At 38.6% G+C, this 9,325-nt stretch overlaps 2 protein-coding genes across 2 annotated transcripts in view; one reads left to right on the top strand and one right to left on the bottom strand.

The window, feature by feature from the left end:
• Window positions 1–9,325, top strand: part of LOC125241327 (alpha-1,3-mannosyl-glycoprotein 4-beta-N-acetylglucosaminyltransferase A-like) — a 148,806-nt gene that overhangs the window by 34,173 nt on the left and 105,308 nt on the right. The gene's annotated exons all lie outside the window — the stretch shown is intronic.
• LOC125241328 (CLIP domain-containing serine protease B15-like) lies at window positions 2,746–8,676 on the bottom strand. Its single transcript, XM_048149743.1, has 4 exons — window positions 8,257–8,676; window positions 5,895–6,138; window positions 4,134–4,282; window positions 2,746–2,930 (listed from the first exon to the last, which is right to left on the bottom strand). Exons 1-4 carry the CDS (start codon window positions 8,505–8,507, stop codon window positions 2,765–2,767), a joined length of 810 nt encoding a protein of 269 aa, XP_048005700.1. The 5' UTR covers window positions 8,508–8,676; the 3' UTR covers window positions 2,746–2,764.

The following is a 9,325-nucleotide window of genomic DNA, read 5'->3' as shown; positions in this document are numbered from 1 at the left end:
TGGCTAAAACATTCGCCACATCTCATAATTAATACTTCCCGCGACACACAAATTTCCTTTGGATTTTAATGTTAGAAGCGTCAGGTCAGGTCTTCAAGAAACGGGCAGTTCTCTTATATAACTATTTTAGCTTAGCACCGACTTCAAACTTTTTAGTTGCCAGCGAATATTAAACTTATATTTTCGATTGACATGTATGATACTTTATTAAGGAACCAAATAAAGGCTTTTCCCCTCACTAGCTCGGAAACACGTGTTTTGTCCTTTAATACCAGCGGGTAAAACGCATTTTATCCACTAGTGGGTAAAGTAATTTGACCTTGAATAACGTCAAATTAACTGCTATAAAATTGATAAATGTAGGTGAATCTTAGTAATAAGGATGATTTACCACTTGTGGAACTACTGGTAGCAGTGATAATAGTTATTTGTTATACAAGGGGGCAAAGTTGTATTTTAACGCCGAGTGTGGAATTGAAAAACGAGCAAGTGAAAGGATTCTATAGTTGAACCACGAGCGAAGCGAGTGGTTCGAGAATAGAATCCTGAACTTGCGAGTTTTTTAACACACAAGAAGTAAAATACATTTGCACCCGAGTGTAACACAAAACTTTTCCCCTCACTATAGCGAGGAAACTACAACGCAAAAAATGCGTTTATCACTGCTTCCAGTAGTTCCACAAGTGGTAAATCATCTTTATTACTAGATTCACCTACTTTTATTAATTTTAAAGCAGTTAATTTGACTTTATTCAAGGTCAAATTACTTTACCCACTAGTTGATAAAATGCGTTTTTACCCGCTGGTATTAAAGGACAAAACACGTGTTTCCGAGCTAGTGAGGGGAAAACGCATTTTTTGCGTTGTATTTTCCTCGCTGTAGTGAGGGGAAAAGTATTGTGTTACACTCGGGTACAAATGTATTTTACTTCTCGTGTGTTAAAAAACTCGCAAGTTCAGGATTCTATTCTCGAACCACTCGCTTCGCTCGTGGTTCAACTATAGAATCCTTTCACTTGCTCGTTTTTCAATTCCACACTCGGCGTTAAAATACAACTTTGCCCCCTTGTATAACAAATAACTATATTATTATTATTTTAGATTGGTTGAAATTGACTGCCTGTTAGTCCGTTTTCGCATTATTTGATCAGATATCGGATGTAGGACCAATATCCCATACATTACAGATGCCATCTTGGATTTTATCCATTGGAATCCTTTTGACATCCGATATCGGATCAGATAATGTGAAAACGGCCTTAGGATTACCCTCCACTTACATTCTTATTACAATTTATAAACAAAGTAGATAAATTCAACTATACAATCAAACGTGACGCCACCACATTGCACTGTTTTGTATTAAATAACACTTTCCTTTATGAAGTCGGTTTAAAAAAAAGCACGTCGTGTACAGACTATTTTGAAATCCTTACATTAGTTTTGCTGGTGATTTCTGTTCAGACCGATTAAATGCAGTCAGGTGATTAATTGACTCGTGATTAACGTAATTATCATTAATTAGTTACAGTGCCGTAAAACGTCATACCGTATTGTGTAATATGACGATGCAAAAAAATAGGAATTTATAGTACAGATGGTGTTTTGTTTACGCACTAGTGCGAGAAGTGGTTCATTTCATTCATTCATTCATTTCTTGTCAGGTCGAAACTTCGGAGGGCCATATGTAATGAAAAACGTCGTACGATACGCGTCTGAAATAGTACATTACATCAGAGGCCAGGAAAATGAGGATTTCCGGCCAAGTGGGTATATACGGATACGGATAGGGATACGAGGCCGGGAATCCGTTTTCACCCCGAGGCATGTATAGTGCTTTTCTCAAACATACAATGAAATAAAAAAAAAATGCTCTAAAGGACAATATTTTATAAAAAAAAGTTGCTTTGCAGGCCTAGGCCTAAAAAATAATATGAAATCCCTTTACAGTCCTCTCGAGTTGTTGCGCCCAAAAAGCGATACTTCCCAGCCCATTTTAAGGAACGTAAAGACAATATTTCATTGCATGTTTGAGAAAAGTAAATTTTAACTTCCTTTTTTCCACACTTGCATAGTACCTAATGTACTGTTATACAAGTACAGAAATATATGAATACGCGCAATGATGCGGAATTCTATTAGAACTAGATTTATTCATACTATACTAAACTGTCAACCCATACATCAGAATGACAGCGCCCTCCTGACAATCCATACTAATATTATAAATGGGAAAGTGTGTGTGTCTGTTTATTTGTCCGTCTTTCACGGCAAAACGGAGCGACGAATTTACGTGATTTTTTAAGTCAAGATAGTTGAAGGGATGGAGAGTGACATGGGCTACTTTTCGTCTCTTTCTAACGCGAGCGAAGCCGCGGGCAAAAGCTAGTAGTCATCCTACCACGAGTTTCGGTGTTTCAGAATAAATACGTAAAACTACGTCATGAAAATTGTATATAATGTTTGGATAAGAAACAATTTAAACTAATTAAGTTATGGTTACATGATGAGATAAACAATAAAGAAGCGATTTGCTTCTTCTTTTCTTATGCGCACTGCCAAGGAGTGGAATTCCTTGCCGGCGGCTATATTTCCGAGCTCATATAACCCGGCAACTTCTGGGCGAGCTCACTCCATCGTAGGCCACGTCTTTGCCTTTGGCTAGTTTGTGGTCAAGAGTAAACCCATTTATAAATTACAATAATTAAAAAAAAAATCTATCTATCTAGAAATGAATAGCTAATATTATAATCAAGTAATTTGTTTATTTGCAATTCTTCGTGAAAAGGTAGAGCTGCGTCGTTTGAATCCAGTCGTAATATTCCGGTACGCTGGTGAAGACGGTTATTCCGGTGTCCTCGTGACGGAACGAGACCACCCCGAGTTGGTACCGACTTCCGCGCTTCACCATCGGCCCGCCGGAGTCCCCACTGAAACACAATTTAACTATAGACTAAATATAAGATCATACCATTCCATACATTAAAATACGACCGCCTAAGAACGTGCATACACTACACCACACAAAAAAAGTCTTTTAGCTTTCGATTATACTTGTAGATGGCGTTAAGTGTCACTTTTGGCATAGATTTATGGCTTGAAAGTGACACTTAACGCCAATCTACAAATAATCAATGGCAACTAGGCATTTTTTGTGGCGCCATCTATGTGTGGTGTAGTGTATGCGCGTTATTAGCGGTCGCATTTTAATGTATGGGATGGTATGATCTTATATTTAATCTATGATTTTACCAGCTTTTATTCACTTTCACCTGTCCCGTTGTTTGTCTGTAATCAAATCTTGAATATTAAATTTGACTCTCTTCCCGGATTCCGATTGAGCTGAAATTTTGCACACATATGTAAATCACGTGACAATGCAATAATTATGGTATCATGGAGCTGCTGATTTGATGATGGAGCGGAAAGGGAATAGGAAATATCGTATCCCCATCGAGTATGGGATTTTAGAAACGTCTCGGAAAGCAGTAGGTTGTTGTAAGAAAACTACAGTCGGCGGTAAAATATGAAATTTTGCGAAAACATATACAAGGTGCTCGCGAGGAACCCGCATAATTTGAACCACGCGTTTCTGAGGCCAAAAGAAAGAAAAAATGTTATATGAATTTTAAAATTTTTCGCAAAAAAAATTGTTTTTTTTTTTTTTTTTTCAATTTTTTTGGACGTATTTTCACATAAAAAGCAATTTTTATGCATAGAGTTGGCAATTAAAATGAGTTCCTTAATAAATTTTTCTAAAAACCAATTTTTTTGGAAGTTTTTCTTGTCACATTTTGACATCTATCAATGACTACTGTGAGAGTTGTGAGACTATGCTCCACAACTGCGCATCAGCGCCGTTAAGAAGACCTTTTCTACTGAGTAACAATACCGAAATGTTTTTTTTTTAATTGGCAATAACTCTGAAATTAGACAAAATCTACAAAAGTTTATATGACATTTTAGTCTTGTGACCAAGAATATGCCGTTAAAGTTATATGGGTTCCTCGCGAGCACCTTGTATATCACCAAGTTTTCTTCAATATGTTCCTATGACAGTCACATAACTCTAGGGCGTAAATACTGAGGAAAGACATGGAAACATAGGCCTTACCAGAAGAGTTTTTTAGTACCTGTAAGCATATTCATTAGCGGCTGCAGTGCACACGACCAGACTGACGTCAATAAATGGTATTTCCTTCTTGCACTCCTCGGGTGATATAGAATGGATCCTGATGTTCTTGAGGTGGGGACTGGTTGGACTTATCATGTTGGGCCCAGTCTGGAATCAGACGACCAATAAAGGACCACATCTCGGACAATGGCGATCGAATATATGAAAGAAGCGCGTTCCTACGCACATAGTCTAAGCTTGTGTAGGCGAATGCGTACCATGATTGTATGAGTGAGATATGACAGGTCAACTAGTCGCGTTCTTGACAGGTGGTAATAGGCTACTTGACCCTTTTTAAAAGTCTATCTTATATTATTAATTATTGTCCAATCCTCTTTAAACGTAGAGTGAATAGGCTATTACTGAATCGGTGAGCTCCATCTTAGACTTTGTCTTCACTTCCCATCAGGTGTGACTAGGATCAATCGCCGATCAGACCATAATAAAAAAAAATAACCGAAAAAATTTTACTATATTTTATTATGACTTGAAAACCGCAAAAAACATTTTTAAATTATAATTTAACTTAATAAAACAAAAACAACATTAGCCTTGTTAATCTATAGGTTGTCTGTGCATGACGTAAATCGAATTGAACACAAAATTATCTGACATTTAAGTATGAGGCATAAAGTTCATTATGTCTGTGATTGAAGACCTGAAGTTAGGTTCTATGACGTCACTACATGTCTGACAGCGTTATCGGTGGCCAAAGTTGAAAATAATATTACACGCATTTGTAATCGAAAATACGTAGCCATTATATACTTTTTCCCCTCACTAGCTCGGAAACACGTGTTTTGTCCTTTAATACCAGCGGGTAAAAACGCAGTAATTTGACCTTGAACAAAGTCAAATTAACTGCTTTAAAATTGATAATCGTAGGGGAATCTAGTAATAAAGATGATTTACCACCTGTGGAACTACTGGAAGCAGTGATAAACGCATTTTTTGCGTTGTAGTTTCCTCGCTATAGTGAGGGGAAAAGTTTTGTGTTACACTCGGGTGCAAATGTATTTTACTTCTCGTGTGTTAAAAAACTCGCAAGTTCAAGATTCTATTCTCGAACCACTCGCTTCGCTCGTGGTTCAACTATAGAATCCTTTCACTTGCTCGTTTTTCAATTCCACACTCGGCGTTAAAATACAACTTTGCCCCCTTGTATAACAAATAACTATTAATACCCTTTATAAACATTGGTTTCATTTGTCAAATACTACAGGAAACATTCATGTCTTGTGTCAAATTCGATAAGAGTCTAGTAGCCTGTTGCGAGGTAACTGAGAGCGGGTGGGCGCCACTGTCAGCGGGAGTGGCCATACCAGGGGCGGCTCACTCCGCGATCCTTTCGCCGCGCTACAAGTACATGCCGGCGGCCGCGAGTTCGCGGCCCATTTACTGGTGACGACCTTCGCGCGGCGCAATAGAATTCAATGTCGTCTGCACGCGTGCGGTACGTTTGTTAATGTAGGTAAGAATTTAGAATGGCGGCGTTTTATGAACATCAAAGGAGTGAGCCTTCTGTACTTGTACTGTACTATTATATATTCTGTGGCCATACTCATAATTATGATTGCAAGGCAGCCGTTTTAGTGGAAACTCGTCTCAGTCCTCAAAGCGCATAAGCGAAGCTGCTAAGCGTGTTACTGAGAGAATCAACATGTTTTTTTTTTTTCAATTTAAGGTTTCATCTACCCATCAACTACTCGTAATTGCTTACCTTTCCCCACCCAGCCACTAACAAAATCCTATCCCTGTTGTAACTAAACCTCTGGTCAAACAGTATAACCTTCTTCACAGAAGGCGAGAACTTGACAGGGGAGGCAAGGAATATTATGCCAATGTCTCCCTTAACATCTTCGTCATGAGGGTCATATTCTGATGGAGTCTCATACTGTCTCATCAGGCGTATCATATTTGATCTGTGGTAGGACGAGTGGCCCATGTAGATTCTGAAGCGGAATCTGAAACGATATGAATTAAAAATTTAATACTACATTTTTTTGTACATACATATTGTATTCCATAAAGGGGTAGGTATAGTACATGAATTTTAAGTTTCAGAAATCCAAATTGTGACATTTCAGTGACAGGTTGCCAGCCTCTCGCCTACGCCACAATTTAACCCATATCGCACAGTCGACTTCTATGACACCCATCCCTTTTTAGGGTTCCGTAGCCAACTAGTTTCGCCATGTCTGTCTGTCCGTCCGTCCGTCCGCGGATAATCTCAGTAACCGTAAGCACTAGAAAGCTGAAATTTGGTACCAATATGTATAACCATCACGCCAACAAAGTGCAAAAATAAAAAATGTAAAAAAATGTTTAATTAGGGTACCCCCCCTACATGTAAAGTGGGGGCTGATATTTTTTTTCATTCCAACCCCAACGTGTGATATATTGTTGGATAGGTATTTAAAAATAAAAAAGGGTTTACTAAGATCGTTTTTTGATAATATTAATATTTTCGTAAATAATCGCTCCTAAAGGAAAAAAAAGTGCGTCCCCCCCTCTAACTTTTGAACCATATGTTTAAAAAATATGAAAAAAATCACAAAAGTAGAACTTGATAGGTTTAGTAGTTTTTGAGTAAAATACGGAAAACTACGGAACCCTACACTGAGCGTGGCCTGACACGCTCTTGGCCGGTTTTTTTTGTATTAATATAAATGGGCTTACTCTTGGCCACAGACCAGCCAAAGGCAGACATGGCCTACGATGGAGTGAGCTTTTGGAGTGAAACTAAGTGCTGTTAGCGTCCGTCCATCTCCTTTGCATTCATCCTGCACAAATCGACACTCCACCTTACCGAGGGCTTCCTACACTACGCTTTTCGAGACGCTGTCTCTCAAGAACTCGTTTACCCCAAAGGTTGCCGTGCCGTGTGGTAGGCTTGTGTAGGACATGTACTAATAGTACAAAATACACTATTCCCTGCACTGTACTAGACCGAACTACTCCCAAATGATTCTGCTCTCTAGTACATTTAGTACACTCACACGCACGCAACAAAATGGGAGCGAAAGGAGCGAAGAGCCGAGGAGTGACAATGACAGCAAAGCGATCCGTGTGATCCGACCGCAACCTAACTAGAACCGACTGATTCGGATCGAGAGTGCGCGAAAACGGCCGATCAGCTCTCGGCTAGTACGAGCGAGCGTTACTGTAAGCCATATGCACAATTTGTCTCTCACTCTCGGTGTACTACTGTACTAAATGTCCTAAAAGAACGAACTAGTACACTTCGGAGATCGTACTAGTTGGGAGCGATCTTTTCAGTGAACGAGCAGGCACAACTCTACCGTGTGGTGCCGGCATCAGAAAAGAATAGCACCAGTAGGCCTAGCACATGATAGCCGCGAGAGTATATCGCCGCGAGATAGACTACCCGTCCTGGCGGCGACATACTCTCACGGCCATCATGTGCTAGGCCTACTGGGTGATCGTCTTGCGGGTGTCGTATAAGGCGTCTAAGGGATCTCTGATGGCGGCAGATATGCACATGAGCAAGACTCTCTGTCCTGTAACCCTAGCGGGGTCCTTGCTCATAAGACCTGTCTACGACACCACCACTAAAAATCCAGTCTACTGTTACTTCAGATTGTAAATGAGCATTTTTGCGAGAAGAATCACCAAATAATTGTTTAAGGTAGGTAATTTTTATGTTTTTCCTACTCAGAATCACGAGCCCCTTGGTCCCAAATTTTTCTATTATTTTGCACACTTTGTAACCGCTGTACAAAGTGTTTGTAAAATGGTAACGAAATGGAAAAATTAAATTTGAGGCGCTTTTTTCCGCCTAGTACGATCGAAAGTGCTCGTGACTCTGAGTGGGAAAAACGTTAAATTTACCTAGTTTAGAAAAAAGTGTTTGATTCTTTTTTCGCGAAATTGCCCAAATAGGTATCTATCCTGGCCCCGTAGCCGAATGGCATTTCTGCGACGCGAAACTAAAACGAAACGCCGCGAAAGGTAGTCTGGCTCTGTCACGCCAATATGCAAGTGCGATAGAGATAGATATGTACGAGCGTTTCGTTTTGTGAGAAGAAAAGAAAGAAAAGATTACTAAAATGTGTACTCACGAGCTCATATCGGTCTTACTATCCGTAACGTCATCCAAGCAGTGTGCCGCCGTCAACACGGTCTGCGAACTAAGAAGAGACCCGCCACACGCGGCCACCATATGAAACTTTATGTGTGACGATTCAATAAACGCAATAAAAGGCCAAGCTCCTATGTCCACTTCTTTCCCACCCACTATGAAAGCTTCCATCTTGGATTTCGACGATGATATAGACAGAAGAAGTAGGAGCAGGGAGATTTTAAAGTACATTTTACCGGAAATATTATATTAATTTTTATTTCGATGTAAAACTGCTAGCGGAAGAAATTTGCAAAATTGTATTTAGAAAATCCGAGATTTCCATTTAGGAATACGGAACTTATAATTTTATAAAACAGTTGTCTAATAGTTTCGCATTCACTGACGGAGACTTCTTGAATGAATGCTTAATTTGTGTTTTAATCAGTCATTTGATGATAAGGGTTGTTTCCGAGTAATTGGAAATCTAATTACAAATTACAAATTATGGAATGTCAATAAAATGTATAAACTATAGGTATGTTAATTATGTTGCTTTGACAAAGATACTGTTGTGAACATTTTGGCCAACAATTTTAAGTGAAAATTTTACTTATATGTAAAATGTCATTATAAGTAGCACAAGTCTTTATCGCTGATCTTACTTTTATTGCCTACTCAACGAGACAATGCTTTAAAGGTGAGCAGTTCCCAAAAACTTTGTATACATAGCCAAGTCCGCAAATTTTTATTGTTCCTATTTTGTTTCCAACATTTAGTATCGACTTTCTTAAGGTAATACAGGATAATTGTTATAGTTAAGACAATATAGACACTAAAGAACCGTAATGACGAAATGAAACTTAATAAAATCTCAATTCATCAAAAAGATCTTGGTAATACTAATAAAATAGGAGCTCAATAAAAACTAATTTAACTTTTTCCTTAATTTTTGTAAAAACTTTTTGAAAACTGCTGAGGTAGACCTTATGACGGCTAGCGCTTGTGATATTAAAAGATTTAAAGATTTTTATTGAACATAATAACATACATTTAGTAACAAATTTGTT

This window comes from Leguminivora glycinivorella, chromosome Z (assembly GCF_023078275.1).
Source record: "Leguminivora glycinivorella isolate SPB_JAAS2020 chromosome Z, LegGlyc_1.1, whole genome shotgun sequence".
Taxonomy (NCBI): Eukaryota; Metazoa; Arthropoda; class Insecta; order Lepidoptera; family Tortricidae; genus Leguminivora; species Leguminivora glycinivorella.
The sequence above is the reverse complement of the archived record's forward strand: the minus strand, read 5'-3'. Positions and strand labels throughout refer to the sequence as shown.

Excerpts from the sequence above, each read along its gene's own strand:
- LOC125241328 (XM_048149743.1), bottom strand. The coding sequence starts at position 8,507 with ATGTACTTTAAAATCTCCCTGCTCCTACTTCTTCTGTCTATATCATCG. Across the intron at positions 6,139-8,256 it reads AGTAAGACCGATATGAGCTC|ATTCCGCTTCAGAATCTACA; the intron begins GTGAGTACACAT and ends ATATCGTTTCAG. Across the intron at positions 4,283-5,894 it reads TAGTGGCTGGGTGGGGAAAG|ACTGGGCCCAACATGATAAG; the intron begins GTAAGCAATTAC and ends GTCTGATTCCAG.